Consider the following 16,602-nt stretch of genomic DNA (forward strand, 5'->3'; position numbering starts at 1 on the left):
TGCTATAAAACAACGTTTGCTCTCATTCTTTTATGTCTTCTGCTTTTTATGCTTCCTTACTGCTACTATTTATTTTCCCTTTTGAAAATTAGGCTGCAACCTGACTTCAAAGTAACATACTTAAACCTATACTTCTTGACTTAGAAAATGAAAGCCTGTTAACTCCCTACTATGAAAAGATAAATACTGAAGTACAATTACATACAATTAGACTCTCTCCATTAACCACTCCCACTTTCGGCTAGTATGATCTTGCATTTTTAATTTGGTAATTTTATCCTGGTATTTTTGCTCGTTTGTTTGGGGTTTTGTTTTTGTTTATCTTTTTTGTTTCTGGCCACACCATGTGGCATGCAGATCTAGTTCCCTGACCAGGAATGGAACCTGGGCCCCCTGCATTGGGAGCGCAGAGTCGTAACCACTGGACCGCCAGGGAAGTCCTGATCTTGGTATTTTTATCTACTGTAATTATATTATTTTTCCATGGTATAGGTAATTTATTAAGAAATGCAATATTCATAGTATCCAGTTGGATCTATTACCTAGATATTTAGCCTTAATTCTTTGCTTATGAGCTATCTTTGCTGTTAAGTAAAAAGGAAAAGGAAGATACATTTGTGTCTTCCAGTGTTTGCAAATGTTCTGGAAAGGGAGGGATGGGACAAGGTCAGGCAAAGATTTTTCACCTACAGCTTTTTATACTGTTTCAATCACATAAAAACTACCTATTTAAAAACCTGAGAGAAAACCATAATTGAAAAAGAGTCATGTACCACAATGTTCATTTCAGCACTATTTACAATACACAGGACACGGAAGCAACCTAAGTGTCCATCGACAGACGAATGGATAAAGAAGATGTGGCACATATATACAATGGAAAATTACTCAGCCATAAAAAGAAATGAAATTGAGTTATTTGTAGTGAGATGGATGGACCTAGAGTCTGTCATACAGAGTGAGGTAAGTCAGAAAGAGAAAAACAAATACCGTATGCTAACACATATATATGGAATCTAAAAAAGAATGGTTCTGAAGAACCTAGGGGCAGGGGAGGAATAAAGACGCAGATGTAGAGAATGGACGTGAGGACACGGGGAGGGGGAAGGGTAAGCTGGGACGAAGTGAGAGGGTGGCATGGACATATATACACTACCAAATGTAAAACAGATGGCTAGTGGGAAGCAGCCGCATAGCACAGGGAGATCAGCTCAGTGCTTTGTGACCACCTAGAGGGGTGGGATAGGGAGGGTGGGAGGGAGACGCAAGAGGGAAGAGATACGGGGATATATATATATGTATAGCTGATTCACTTTGTTATACAGCAGCAACTAACACACCATTTTAAAGCAATTATACTCCAATAAAGATGTTAAAAAAAAAAAAAGTTGAATTAAAACCAGGCTTCCCAGAGGCCACCCTGCTGGGTAGCGGCTACACTCATCTCCTCACCAAGGTCCAGGCTCTCAGCCGGCAGCATCCAGGTACTTCTCACCTGGCAACACAGTCTGCTGTGAGGATCAGTCAGTGTGAAGGCCGCCTCGACCCCCCCGTGTTGTCCAGCGGGGGGATCCCTCAGGACCCTCCAGACCCGGTGCGGGTGGGCTACGCCAAGGAGGGGATGAGGCTGCAGGTGGAGCCCCCGCTTCACCGACTCCCATGCTACCCAAAGGGAAGCATCAGGCAGGGCGGGGCACACCGTGGCCCCTTCCCACACCCTGCAGTGCAGATTCCGCTGGGGTGGGACCAGGACACCTCTACATGGCACTCTCTTTCCCTTTGTCCACATTGCGTTTTCTTTTCAAGGACCCAGCTTAAAGCCCACAAGGCTTGGGACTCTTTCCTCACCGTCAAAAGCGCCACCAACACAGGACAATGCTCCGCTCAATCTGCTCAGCAAACAGCCTTCAGCAGGAGCAGCCTCAGCACCCGCATCCTCCCGGGCCTCCAGACACCCACAGCCAGGCTGGGTCACTGCTCACTACTTTACCAGCTTCTCAGGGTGTTAAGCGTGGTTTTTGGTTTTTTGGTTTTTTTAATTTTTATTTATTTTCTTGCTGCACTGGGTCTTCGTCGCTGTGCGCGGGCTTTCTCTAGTTGCAGCGAGCAGGGGCTACTCTTCGTTGCAGTGCACGGGCTCCTCATTGTGGTGGCTTCTCTTGTTGCGGAGCACAGGCTCTAGGTGCGCAGGCTTCAGTAGATGCGGCGCGTGGGCTCAGTAGTCGTGGCACACGGGCTCAGTAGTCGTGGCACGCGGGCTCAGTAGTCGTGGCACGCGGGCTTAGTCACTCCGCAGCACGCGGGATCTTCCCAGACCAGGGCTCGAAGCTGTGTCCCCTGCCTTGGCAGGCGGATTCTTAACCACTGCACCACCAGGGAAGTCCCAAGCATGTTGTTTTTTTTTTTTTTACGCGGGCCTCTCACTGTTGTGGCCTCTCCCATCGTGGAGCGAAGGCTCCAGACACGCAGGCTCAGCAGCCATGGCTCACGGGCCCAGCCACTCCGCTGCATGTGGGATCCTCCTGGACCGGGGCACGAACCCGTGTCCCCTGCATCGGCAGGTGGACTCTCAACCACTGCGCCACCAGGGAAGCCCTCCAAGCATGTTTTAAAAATACATTTAATCCAGGATTTTTAGTTCCTTTCAGTGTCCGAATAATCCAGCCCATAATATTACTGCAAATAGAATCTTTAAAACTAATATAATTTTAAAGACACGAAGAGGATCATTTGTCTGGTCAAGCTGCTCATTCATTAATGAACAAAATGACTTTCTTACACTTTAGAGATTCCTCAGTTAACTTTAAAAGACATCTTCTTTGATATGATTTATAAGAAACTCCTATCTTCATTAATTCAAGTTCAACAGACACTAAACAGTTCAATTTTGTTCTTACCTTAATACTGTTGAGTCCGGAGGGCCCCAGAAGCACGCCACAGATGATGTAACCAAACATGGTCGGCAGTCCTATCGTTGTACAGAGCCAGCCGCATGGTAAGGACAACATCCCTATGGTGACGATGTCCTAACAGAAGGATAAACAGACAAGAAACACACACATAAGATAACAGGCAGCAAGAGAAAGGAGAAGGTAGGGTGGGACGGTACCCTGGCCTCACTGAGGGGGCAGAAAGGCAAGTGCGGGAGCCGAGGGAGGCTTCTGGGAGCAGGTTAGGCTCGCTCCTCAGCGTCTAACGATTACAGCGATGTGTCTGTCTCGCGTGGACCCCGTGACAGTCCTCTGAGAACTGTGAGTACGAGGACTCCTCTCAGGGCTCGAGTCCGGGAGCCCTTCCCCACTGTGCTCCCACGGCACGAAGGCAACCTAACCTTCAGGGTATGAACCGGTCCAGAAGAGACTCGTGGACGGTGCTAAGGCTGCTGGCCCGAGGGTGGCGAGGAATGGGGTATTCACGTGGCCTCAAGATGCCGCCCCAGAAGCTACGCTACGTACAAAGGGGAAGGGGGGCAACTGCGCAGTGGAGAGACCCTGCCCCTCGCCAAGGGCACGAAGTCGCGTTCTCAGACTCAGCCCCTCCCAGTCCCCACGTGGTCAAAACCAAGGAAGGCCACACACGTGCTGTCTTTCACCTCTGGATTTGAGACAGCAGTTCAGGGATCAGCCCCTCACACGGGACAAGCCCGTGGGGACCGCATGTCTACCTGCCCCTCGGCTGTCTGTCCTGGCAGCACCTTGAAGGCTGAGTTCTTTGCCTCGGTCTCTTCTCCTGAACAGATTCCAGCGTCAGGGAGTTTAGCTGGAGACCCAGCGACTGATGTGGCCCTGCGCAGGCTGCACTCCCTCACTCTCACACCTGTCACTCACACGGTCCAAGTCCAAACAGTGATCCCGAACCACAACCCTGTCGACCTCGAGTCTAAAGAATTCCACGTCCCCCCACTAGACCGGCTCCCTCCAAGGGTGCAGGTGTGCACCTCAGGCCGCCCCCACGTCGACATAGGCCACACGTGAAACCACGGCCAGGCCCTCTCTGCCCCTCGAGAAGGAGCTATTCTAGCGAAGGCAGCTTTTAGGCAGCGGACGTGGGTGCCAGGCGGAGGCGCGGGCTACCTTGATGAGGTGGGGGTCTGCCCGCGGGATGGTGGCGTCCCTGGGCTTGGTCAGGATGTACTGGTTATTCTGGGAGTCGATGAGCATGCTCAGGCCCAGGTCCTCCTCGACCTCCCGGTTCGTGAGGTTCTGCTTGGAGCCGGCCTCGTCCTCTTCCACCCGCAGAACTGCCTCAAAGTTGACCCCTCTGACCTGTAACAATGACAGTGTTGTGTCACTACAACCAATTAGACGTGTTTAAGTTCAAGGTCAAATGTTAGAGAGTAAGTCCCCCACAGAAGAACGACAGGAACGTTCTCAGCATTCTGTCAAGTGTGACCGAAGACCAATAAATTAGAAAGTTCGAAAAAGCCTTTCAGTTGAAAAGCGATTTAAGGACGGAAGTGTTCAGGATTTCTATCACTTCCAAACACCTACTCTACCTGATTCAGGGCGTGGCGCTGTGATCTGTAACAAGAAACACATATTTGGTCTTAGACCCCTTTCCTGCCCACAGCCCCCAAACCCGCAGGACTTCCCGAGTGATAAAGAGCGATGCAAACATCTTGCCCGATATTGGGTCTTTTGGCCTCGGTTCCCGAATCACTCCAGAGCAGCAGAGGTGAAAGGAGTGTGCTGTCCTTCATAATAAGCCCCTCGCGACCTCACCTGCCCTCGGGTGAGCGAGGGGTGGTGGAGAGCCCCCGGGTACCCACGGGAGGGTCTGGTCACCAGAGGAGCCGGCCACGTGATGAGGGCTGAACTCGCAGCTCCACCACGGCCTCTGGGAGGGCAGAGGGGCTCAAGGCCGAGTTTGTCAGGAGCCTAAATAACGAAGCCTCCGTGAAGACCCTTCAGTCACGAGCTTCCGAGAGCTTCCAGGCTGCTGAACGTGTGGAGGTGTTTGGGGGAGGCCGCCAGGCCCGGAGCGGGCAGGGGAGCGGCCACCGTCCCCCACACCCTGCCCCTGTACCTCTTCCGTCTGAACTGTGTCCTTCGTGCCAATCTGCCAACCTAGCAAACAGACTGAGCTCTGTGGGCAGCACAGCAAACGCCAGAGGGAGGGGCGTTGGCATTTGGAGTAGGGGCCGTCTTGGGCTGGGCCTGTCCCCACGGGGTCCGCGCCAGCCCCACGGGGACGGTGCCAGGGTGAACTGAACCACGGGAGGACCGGGGGAGGGCCAGTGTGGAAGAGCCCGGAGCCGCGGAGGGCAGAGTGCCTGGTGAGCGGGGTAAAAGCAAGGACACTTTCCCCAGGCGCACGGCCCTCACACACCCAGAGCCTCCCCCGCCCCGGGGTCACTGCGGGCCCCACTCCCCTTCCCTCTCCAGCCTTGCTCTGGTTTGCTGTCATTACCTAACCCTTTCCTGAGTCCGTCCCAGGACTCACTCTGACATGCTGCTTGGGACCCAAAGGTGGTTTCCTGTAAGGAGCGAGCCTCTCCCGGGCAGATCTGCACTGAAACGTGGCCATCCAGGGCCAGCTTCCTGAGACCGGAGCCAAGGCCGGGGAGACAGACGAGCTGCTGGGCGCGGGGCAGTCGGGGCGGTGGGGGGGGGGGGGGGGCCGGCCAAACACGGGGGCGGGGGGGAAGCAGAGGAAACGGGGCACGTCTTCAGGGCCACGCGAGTGCGTCAGCCTCATCTTCGTTTTCAGCCTGCACTACCGTACACCCGCAAACAGTCCCAAGTGCACGTCCTCTCAGCGGCTCGGCAGGCGGAGGGGACCTTGCTGGGGACGCTACTCACCGACCTATTGTCGTCGAAAGCGCGTTCCTCCGTCTCCTTCTCCAGACGGTCTGCCGCCTTCCTCACGTCCTCAAGGATCTCATCCAGGAGGGATAAACTTTTGTTCCGATGCTGCATGCTTTTAAGAACTTCAGCCTGATGTTTTTCTGCTGCCAGAAGTTCCACATACTCCGTCTCTTCCTATTCATTTGCAAGAAATGAAGGGTGGTGTTTATGACGAAGGAAACCTGGACGACCTGCCCGCTGCGGACACGGCAGTGGAGGCCAGGTGCCCCAGGGCACTGCAAACCCCGCAGGAAGGCTACTTACACACACGGATGTAACACACCAGCGTAAAGAGACGCCGAAGGTCCTCTCTTCACACGAAAACCACCCGCCGACCCTGACGCGGTTGCAGCCACCGTGCCGACTGCGCGTGAAGCCCCGCCGCGCACCGGACTAGTTAGCTAGACATTTCTGAGCGGAATACAGCGGGCTTCCGAGTTACGAAGGCGAGACGTTCCAGGAGAATCTGACAGCACTACTTACGTGCACAGTTGACGGGTGGTGCTGGGAACAGAGTTTAACACGTGTAGAGCACGCAGCCATGCTCAAGCTCGAGGGATCGCAAATCGAATCCCTCTACTTGCTCACGTTCGAGGCGGAGTGGGCGCCGAGCGGAGGGCGGCCCCTGGCACAGGCTCGGCCGTTTCGCGGCCTCTACTCAGCGCCTGGACCGCCTCAGACCCGTGAGGCCAGAACCAGCAGAGAGCAGGCGGGTGGGGTCAGCGCCACTCAAACTCATGTTTGTTCTCTGTTCTACCGTTAAACTACCGCAAACCGACACCCCTGCGACTCCCTCTTTAACGCCAAGGAGTTTAATGTCCCACCCGTGCGAAGGACCTGGTGAGGCGGTGATCCCGCTGGGGGGGGGCGGTCTGTTTCCAACAACAGGCAGGACGCCCAAGTCCAGGGGGCTACTTACCCCATCACCACATTCCTACCCAAACTACCACACTTGGGCAAAACAAAGTTTAATAATTTGTATCTTCTTTACTTTTTAAGCTGTATAATATTGCCATAGCCTTTCCATGAAGACAAAATGATACTTCGTATATTTAAAGTGCCTGGCACACAATAGATGGCTTAAATGACAGCTTTAAAGTATTATATAACTATCACATCTGACGTAATAATAGTTTCTTCTCATCATTTTAAAAGTATCCTTCAGGGTAGGGCTTCCCTGGTGGCGCAGTGGTTGAGAGTCCGCCTGCCGATGCAGGGAACACGGGTTCGTGCCCCGGTCCGGGAAGATCCCACATGCCACAGAGCAGTTGGGCCCGTGAGCCATGGCCGGTGACCCTGCGCGTCCGGAGCCTGGGCTCCGCAACGAGAGAGGCCACAACAGCGAGAGGCCTGCGTACCACAAAAAAAAAAAAAAAAAAAAGTATCCTTCAGGGGCTTCCCTGGTGGCGCAGTGGTTAAGAATCTACCTGCCAATGCAGGAGACACAGGTTCGAGCCCTGGTCCGGGAAGATCCCACATACCGCGGAGCAGCTAAGCCCGTGCGCCACAGCTACTGAGGCTGTGCTCTAGAGCTGGCAAGCCACAACTACTGAGCCCACGCGCCGCATCTACTAAAGTCTGTGCACCTAGAGCCCGTGCTCCACAACAAGAGAAACCACTGCAACGAGAAGCCCGCGCACCGCAACAAAGAGTAGTCCCAGCTCGCCGCAACTAGAGAAAGCCTGTGCGCAGCAACAAAGACCCAACGCAGCCAAAAAACAAAAATAAATTTATTTAAAAAATAATAAAAATTTAAAAATAAAATAAAAGTATCCTTCATCAAAATCCTTAATTCAAATGTATACATTTGTTTAAAACTACCTTTAATATTTTTGTTTTCAGTATGTGGGCCTTGAAGAAAGTCAGCCTTCACACTAAAAGTGATTCTTATCAGAAGCTCAAAACCCTGACGGCAATTACAATGGGCTTATTTCCACGTCAGTTCACTGGGGGAACATGAGTAACTCTTTTCAATACCCAGGGATCTCCACCATGGAGAAAGCATGAGAGACCCCTAGAAGTGCTCAAAGGTGGCTCTGCTAAGTGACTGCGCCAAGGGAGCGGCTCTCCTGCGCCTGCTGGGTCAGATCGGAGCCCCCTCCGCGGGCGCCCCGCCCCGCCTTGGACCCACCTTGATGGCTGCCTTCCGCAGGGCCTCCAGGCGCTGCCTGCTGCTCTCCTTCACGTTGGCCACGTCCCTGTAGTCGCCCTGCAGGGCTCTCTGGAGTCCATGGACGGCCTGGAAGACTGAGTTTTCACTTTCATTCAGCTCTTTCTGGAAAATTTCAAACATGTGCACCTGAAACAGCTTCTCTTCATCCGAAAGGCTGGCGTCTTTTTCCACTGCTCTGACTGCACTTTTCAGTTTGTTAAGAACCACAGCCTTTTGGCGAAGAAGCCCGGAGAGCTTTCTGCAACCGTCCAGGACCCACTGTCTCCTCTGGGTGACGGCCGCCCCTTGGCGCCGGTGCAACTCGATGGCGTGTCTCACCGCTTCCTCGTGCTCCGCGCCACTGGCCAGCAGGTGAAGGAACGGGAGCCACACCCACAGGTGGCTTCTCCCCAGCACCTTCATGATCCGACTTCAGGGACAGGGCAAGGCAGGCCAAAGACTCCTGCTAAGTCGGGCTTGCCTTTGAGATACGCATTTTCAGCTGAAAGAGAGATGTATTGACACATATAGTTGAACGATGACTCATTGCTATGGAGATTAAAGTTTTAAATAATTACTAAAAACTATCACTTTTCCGAGGAAAATGTTATTTTTCGTAGAACAACATCTGAACTATCTGCTGCACTTAGATCACAATCAAACACTGAATTTAAAGTATGGTGCCTGATGAAGAGCTGAGATTAAAGATTACATCTGAATTTAAAAGCAACTTTTTAAAGTGAAACTCAGCCTCATATACCTACTAAATCTACCACGTACAAAAGACAAAAACCAATCCCATTTCATACGGTTCACATATCAAAGGCCAGGAAACACCACCTGCTTCCCCCATCACACATGAGGGGCCCTGGAACCAGGTCCGAGGGGCTGGGAAATGGAGCCGAGCTGGCTGGGCCGTACGTGTGCTTTCCTGAGTCACCTGGAATTCCGTCAAATTTCCAATGTCAGGCTACCTTTACGTGCTAACAAGATGTCAAGGAGAGAAAAAAAATTACAAACTACAACCACACTCAGACGCTTTCTATCCTGCAGATTCAGGTTCCTCCTCTTCTCCCTTAAGGAAGACTTCAAGCAGCGCCTGGGAGCTCATCCTGGCAGCAGGGCGCAGACAGGACCCCGGCCCCAGCAGCGGGGGGAGCTGCAGCTGTGTCGCCCAGAGGAGGGCTGATCCAGGCGCAGATGGAGGCCGGGTCAGCAGGGTCACCAAGAAAGAATGACCTCGGAGGCAGGAAGATAGAGAACAAAGATGGAAGAGGTGACAAATGCAGGAGAGCCCAGTAAGACGCACCCTGAAATACATCCACTGAGCCTGGCAACTAGGCCCAAGTCCTTATGCCAAAAAGAAAACGAAACAAAACAAAACCCACCGTTTCCAAGGAATCATGTTATTCTAGAATATATATGTTTTCATTTCACTGGTAATCCCAATTCTAATGAGTTTAATCTGGTTTCCCAGGTAAAGTAGATTAGCAAAAATAAGAGTGCGCACTTCTAGAGATAGAATGCTGACCAAACCAAGGAATGACAGCCAACAGAAAGTGGACACCGACAGAGCTTACAGAGACACACATGGGAACGCAGCAAAGAGCCCCAGCCGGCGGTCTGGGGGGCCGACTGCTCCACGCACCTCAGCAGACCCTGCAGAGGCGACCGCTGAGGGCAGGAGAGCCACCGTGTTCAGAATGACAATCAGAAGTCACCCATTACAGACTGCACACCGGCTCACTATTCTGGGTAAAAAGTCAGGAAACTGTCCGATTTCAATACTTGTTTAGATACTCTGGGTCCCAGCATCTCCCAGAGGATCCACGGACGCTGGACAGCGCGCTTCCTAATGAGGTGGGATAATCGAGTAGGGCTGAGTTACTGAGTTCACTGGCACAGTTTTAATACAACCTTAAGTAAACGTTACCACCTTAAGCAAACAAACCGCTGATCCCACAGACAGCCGGCAATATCACTGGTCTGTTATTTTATTGACTCAGTTGCTAAGCTCCTACTGTTTCAAGGGAAAGAAAGAATTCAAGCACTACTTCCGACACGCACACATTTAGTATTCTTCAGAACCAAGACACAAATTGCAGGTGCTTTGTTAACTGCACAGACCTAGACATGCACATTTCCTCCAAAAGATCTCAGAAAGTGATTCTTCTACAGATTTCAAACTTCAGGAAGATAAACTGCTGCGCAGCTGGCACGTAACACCCCTCCGTCCATCTCGGGCCCCTCCCTCAGACAAGCTCCTGAAGTTAGCTATCCCTCTCCCCGAAACCCCGCAGACAGCTATTCACTTTTATGAAAAACCTGAGAATTTTAGCTGCAGTCACACTAATACTTCCACTGAAAAGAGCTTTTACCATGAACATGAAGTTATTTACAGCCCTTAAGATATGAACCACTCCTTTTTCATAAACACCTCATTTTACCTTCAAACTCGGCTACCAAATCCTACAGACTACTAAACTGTAACATGGTTTTTTTCAGTAAATAGTGTTATTTTGTTATTGTTATTCTTAATTATAAAAAAAGACACTCTGGATTTGTTGTGGTTTTATAATGAATTCTTAAAATTTCCACATCTTGAACGACTGACGCAGTAACCCAGGTGACCTCAAGGCCGAGGAGAGCCTGCCATGCTCACGCATGATGCCATTTACACAACTTCTTTTCTTTCTTCTTCTTTTTTTTGGCCGCGAGGCTTGTGGGATCTCAGTTCCCAGACCAGGGACTGAACCTGGGCCCTGGCAGTGAGAGTCTGGAATCCTAACCACTAGGCCACCAGGAACTCCCTACACAACTTTCTTAAGATGACAAACTGCAGAGACGGGGAAGGGACAGTGGGGGTCAGGGCCCAGGAAAGGGGGAGGCGATGGCTGTGGACGTAACAAGGCAGCAGGAGGGACCCTGTGGGGTGGACGTGTTCTGTGCCCTGACAGTGGTGGTGGCCACACGTGTGTGCACGTGTGACAGAATCACACAGATCTACACACACACGAGTGCGTGCGTGTGCCCTGGTGCACCCGGATCGGGCAGTGGGCTGTATCTCTCCCAGCTCCTGCTTAGGATACAGTTTTGCAAGAGCTCCCGCTGGGGATACTGGCTGAAGGGTCTATAGGATTTCTCTGTATTTTCTGAATTTATCTTTTATTTAATTATTGCAGTATAGTTGCTTTACAGCGTTGTGTTACTTTGTGCTGCACGATGAAGTGAACCAGCCATGTGTATACCTATATCCCCCTACCTTGGACGTCCCTCCCACCCCCACCATCCCACCCTTCTAGGTCATCACAGACACCGCACTGAGCTCCCTGTGCTTTATAGCAGGTTCCCACTAGCTGTCTATTTCATACATGGTAGTGTATTTATGTCAAACCTAATCTCCCAATTCGTCCCACCCTCCCCTTCTCCCGCTGTGTCCACATGTCCGTTCTCTACATCTCTATTCCTGCCCTGCAAATAGGTTCATCTGTACCATTTTACTAGATTCCACATATCTGCATTAATATACGATACTTGTTTTTCTCTTTCTGGCTTGCTTCACTCTGTATGACAGACTCTAGGTCCATCCACATCTCTCAAAATGACCCAATTTCTTTCCTTCTTATGGCTGAGTTATATTCCATTGTATACATGTGCCACATCTTCTTTATCCAGTCATCTATCATTTGACATTTAGGTTGCTCCCGTGTCCTGGCTATTGCAAATAGTGCTCCAATGAATACTGTGGTACATGACTTTTTTTTTTTTTTTTTTTTTTTGCGGTACGCGGGCCTCTCACTGTTGTGGCCTCTCCCGCTGCGGAGCACAGGCTCCGGACGCACAGGCTCAGCGACCACGGCTCACAGGCCTAGCCTCTCTGCGGCATGTGGGATCTTCCCGGACCAGGGCTCAAACCCGTATCCCCTGCATCGGCAGGCAGACTCTCAACCACTGCACCACCAGGGAAGCCCTACATGACTCTTTTTGAATTATGGTTTTCTCAGGGTATATGCCCAGTAGTGGGATTGCTAGGTCATATGGTAAGTCTATTTTTAGTTTTTTAAGGACCCTCCATACTGTTCTCCATAGTGGCTGTATCAATTTACATTCCCAGAAACAGTGCAAGAGGGTTCCCTTTTCTCCACACCCTCTCCAGCATTTATTGTTTGCAGATTTTTTGATGATGGCCATTCTGACCAGTGTGAGGTGATACCTCATTGTAGTTTTGATTTGCGTTTCTCTAATGATTAGTGATGTTGAGCATCTTTTTATGTGTCTCTTGGCCATCTGTATGTCTTCTTTGGTGAAATGTCTATTTAGGTCTTCTGCCCATTTTTTAATTGGGTTGTTTGTTTTTTTGATATTGAGCTCCATGAGCTCTTTGTATATTTTGGAGATTAATCCTTTGTTCGTTGCTTCATTTGCAAATATTTTCTCCCATTCTGAGGGTTGTCTTTCCATCTTGTTTATGGTTTGCTGTGCAAAAGCTTTTAAGTTTCATTAGGTCCCATTTGTTTATTCTCGTTTTTATTTTCATTACTCTAGAAGGTGGGTCAAAAAAGATCTTGCTGTGGTTTATGTCAGAGTGTTTTCCTTATGTCTTCCTCTAAGAGTTTTATAGTGTCCGGTCTTAACATTTAGGTCTTTAATCCATTTTGAGTTTATTTTTCTGTATGGTGTTAGGTAGTGTTCTAATTTCATTCTTTCACAGGTAGCTGTCCAGTTTTCCCAGCACCACTTATTGGAGAGGCTGTCTTTCTCCATTGTATGTTCTTGCCTCCTTTGTCATAGATTAGATGACCATATGTGGTGGGTTTATCTCTGGGCTTTCTATCCTCTACCATTGATCTATATTTCTGTTTTTGTGCCAATACCACACTGTCTTGATTACTGTAGCTTTGTAGTATAGCCTGAAGTCAGCGAGCCTGATTCTTCCAGCTCTATTTTTTTCTCAAGATTGATTTGGCTATTTGGGGTCTTTTGTGTTTCCATACGAATTGTAAAATTTTTTGTTGTAATTCTATAAAGAATGCCATTGGTAATTTGACAGGGATTGCATTGAATCTGTATATTGCTTTGGGTAGCATAGTCATTTTCACAATAATGATTGTATATTTCTCCATCTGTTTATGTCATCTTTGATTTCTTTCATCAGTGTAAGTTTTCTGAGTACAGGTCTTTTATCTCCTTAGGTAGGTTTATTCCTAGGTATTTTATTCTTTTTGTTGCGATGGTAAATGGGATTGTTTCCTTAATTTCTCTTTCTGATTTTTCATTGTTAGTGTATAGGAATGCCAGAGATTTGTGTGCATTAATTTTGTATCCTGCAACCTTACCAAATTCATTGATAAGTTCTAGTAGTTTTCTGGTGGCATCTTCAGGATTTTCTATGTATATTCTATAGGAATTCTCTGTATTATTTTTTAAAACTTTATGTGACTCTATAATCAACTCAAAGTTTTTAAAACTCTATATAAGTGCTTCCTGTTTCCCACTACACCCTTATTGTGTGTAATGTGCACCGTTTACACTGCAGAGCATGGCAAACATGCCTATGACATTTTAATATTTTAAAGTAGGAAACGTCCTAAAACCAAAGGTTTTCAGTATGACTCAACTAAAGTGAAACCCAAGGTTACTTTTCATTTAGTGTGATAGCAAAAATCAATACTTTGAGCACAAACCTTCCCTCCTACAACTTTCTATTTATACATATTCCAATATTAATTAAAATATATCTCCCCAACTTTGCCAAATTTCTAGGAGGTTTTGCTTGTTTTTATAAAGGCAGAACAGGAATCCCAAAACTAACTTTAAAATCGATGAGATTATTTGATTAAGAAAAAAAATTTGTAATAAATGATTCAGAATAAAAAGGCAAATGGGTTCATTATTAAGCCTACTCAAAAACAAAGAAACTTCCAATAATTTTACATAAAAAGTCCAAGATCTGGGGCTTCCCTGGTGGCGCAGTGGTTAAGAATCTGCCTGCCAATGCAGGGGACACAGGTTTGAGCCCTGGCCCAGGAAGATCCCACATGCTGCGGAGCAACTAAGCCCATGAGCCACAACTACCAAAGCCTGCGCGCCTAGAGCCCATGCTCCACAGCAAGAGAAGCCACCGCGATGAGAAGCCCGCACATCGCAACGAAGAGTAGCCCCCGCTCGCTGCAACTAGAGAAAGCTCGTGCGCAGCAGCACAGCAGCAAAGACTCAACACAGCCAAAAAAAAATGTAAAAATAAAGTCCAAGACCAGGTTTTTTCAGAGCAAAGTCACCAGGTTAAGATTTCTCTCTCGCCTCCACTCTGAGTTCTATCAAGACTGCAGGGTGTGCAGCACTCTCCTGGGACACCCGCTGCTGGACCACAGAGCCCTAGACCATTGCTGGAGGCCCTCCGGAGAATGGGGGGCGGGGAGGCAGCGTCCCTGTTTTTCTACTTTACACACTAGGCTAAAATAAAATGCGAGAACCTGGCAGCCCTGCCCCCCAGCCTCCTGCACACGTGTAGCCAGAGGTCCCTCCGTCTCTCTTCCTCAGGACCTTCCAGACCCACCACCTCAGTTTTAGCAGGTCCAACTGCTCAAAGTCAGTGTGGTTTATTGACAGCAGCCTGTCTGTGGGCAGAGGCCATCAGGACCAGGTGGGACACAGCTCCCGGGACAGCCCACCCTAGGGGCCGGCCGTCTACCCAGCTGAACCCAGACCCTAAAGGGGGGAGGGTGGCTGACCTGGTATGGGAGCTCCAGGCAGGAATTCCAGAGCGAGCCGCTTGGATGGGGCAGGATCAGGGTTAGCGGGTGCAGGGCCTCTGGAAAAAGGAAAGCAGGAGGGTTGTTTGCAGTATCTCTTCCTGATGCCACCAGAACTTCCAGGTCAGGCACAAAACGGGAAACAAAGGGGGGAACTTGTGGAAAGATCCAAGGAAGCAAAGAAACCCCCAGTGGAAGCGATCTACCTCAATGTAATCTGTGGAGGAGTTTACCTGAAAAGCCTATTTTACACTTTAACAAGTTAGATGACGTAAAGTCTATTTCTTAAAAGATAAAGCACTTATAAGCACTTACAATACAATTTATGGTTCACTTCTAATCAGTAAAATGGGAGAATGAGTTAAAAAAAGGGGGAGAGGAAGGAAAGAAGAAAATTCTTACGGACAATAAAAAGTTTTAAAGTATTTAATGTTAATTAAACTGTACAAAAACCCAGTATTCCGTTAATAATCCAATCACTGAGACAATGTCTTTTCAAAAATTTATATTATAAAAGAAATTTGGGACCAGTAAAACAGTATGCCGCTCTGGCCGAAAAAATGATTAGAAAAACGTATAAAAAGGCTGTGAACTCAGTTACGTTATTCGCCATCCGGTTCCCCCGGCCAGCCATGGGGTGCCGGGCGCACACAGCGCAGCCCGAGGGGAGCGCAGACCCAGAACGGAATGAGGCCTGGCGCTTTGGGAAAACAGGCCCTTCGACGATTACACTTTAGGAACAACATTTACAGACCGGATCCTTGCATCTTCCCACCCTTAGGAAAGCGCTAGAGTCATTCACGGGATACTTGTCCCCGTGACAGGCAGCGACCCTCCACGAGGCCCCCCTCCTCGTAGCGGCTCCCCGGAGCTGGATGACGGGCTGTCCCCGAATCACGCGGAAACTCGGGGCTCACGTCGTGCGTCCTTTTCCCAGGGGACCTGGAACCTGGCGGGGCCGCCTGACACCTGGACGACACCGTGAACGGGGACCACGGGTGAGGTCCGACGGGAACCAGGGAGCGGCTCGCAGAGCCAGGACCCCCAGGGGCTCGTGGAGCGGCGGCTCCTCCGCAGATCTGACCCGAGGATCAGGCACCGGGAGAGCGTAGACTGTCCAACCGAGTGGCCCGCGGTGTCTGAAGCCTCGCCAGCTCCCGCCCGCACCCCCATTGGCCCTCCCCGCAACCCCGGGGCCGCCGCCAGGTGCGGGGTCCGGTAAAGGGTGCTCAGGTGCAGCACCGCTCTCGGCGCAAAGCCCGGAGGAGGAGAGAGCGGGCGGGGGCTGAGTGAGGCCGAGAGGACGGAACCTCGGGAGAAGGCGGAGAGACCCCTGGAAAGGAAGAGGGGAGACCTCTAGGGAGAGGAAGGAGAGACCAGACACCGCCCCCCAGGGAGGGGGAGAAGACATCCTCGGGAAGGGGAGACCCCCGGAGAGGGGAGACCCGGGAGGGGGATGGGAGACCAGACTCCCGGGGAGGGGGAGAAGGAACCCCCAGGAAGAGTAGACCTTGGGAGGAAAGACCCCGAGGGGAGACCAGACCCCGGGGAGGAGAAGAACTAACACCCACGGGAAGGGGAGACCCCAGGAGAAGGGAGGAGAGGAGAGGGAAGCCCCGAGGGCCGCACTTCAGGCCGGACCCGGGGCCCCGCGCCGAACGCTCACCTAGACGTTCCGGCCGCGCCGCGTCCCGGGCCCGGCTTTCCAGAGGGGAAGACCTTATCCGGCTTATCCGCATCCCTTTCCGGGAGGCGGGGCCGCCCCCGGGGCGGGGACGAGGACGGGGACGAGGTCGGGCACGGGGAGGGCCCAGGAGGCCCGCAGTGCTCTCTCGAACGCCCTCTGAGCCGA

At 50.6% G+C, this 16,602-nt stretch overlaps 1 protein-coding gene across 7 annotated transcripts in view; it reads right to left on the reverse strand.

Moving 5' to 3' along the window:
- Nucleotides 1-16,583, reverse strand: part of SLC9D1 (solute carrier family 9 member D1) — a 31,513-nt gene extending 14,930 nt beyond the window's left edge. Inside the window, exons 1-6 of one of the 7 annotated variants that reach the window (XM_027115759.1) lie at nt 16,417-16,503; nt 14,730-15,719; nt 7,978-8,500; nt 5,802-5,981; nt 4,074-4,265; nt 2,898-3,026 (exon numbers count right to left, since the gene is read on the reverse strand). In XM_027115759.1, coding sequence (XP_026971560.1) covers nt 2,898-3,026; nt 4,074-4,265; nt 5,802-5,981; nt 7,978-8,421 — 945 coding nt within the window. In that variant the 5' untranslated portion in view covers nt 8,422-8,500; nt 14,730-15,719; nt 16,417-16,503. Of the gene's footprint in view, nt 1-2,897; nt 3,027-4,073; nt 4,266-5,801; nt 5,982-7,977; nt 8,548-14,729; nt 16,390-16,416 lie in introns of those variants that run through there. The other 6 variants (XM_027115760.1, XM_027115764.1, XM_027115763.1 and 3 more) reach the window with 6 other exon arrangements.
- Nucleotides 16,584-16,602: the final 19 nt, after the last annotated feature.

This window comes from Aethalodelphis obliquidens, unplaced genomic scaffold (genome assembly GCF_003676395.1).
Source record: "Aethalodelphis obliquidens isolate GAN/ISIS:26980383/991018 unplaced genomic scaffold, ASM367639v1 scaffold15, whole genome shotgun sequence".
Classification (NCBI taxonomy): domain Eukaryota; kingdom Metazoa; phylum Chordata; class Mammalia; order Artiodactyla; family Delphinidae; genus Aethalodelphis; species Aethalodelphis obliquidens.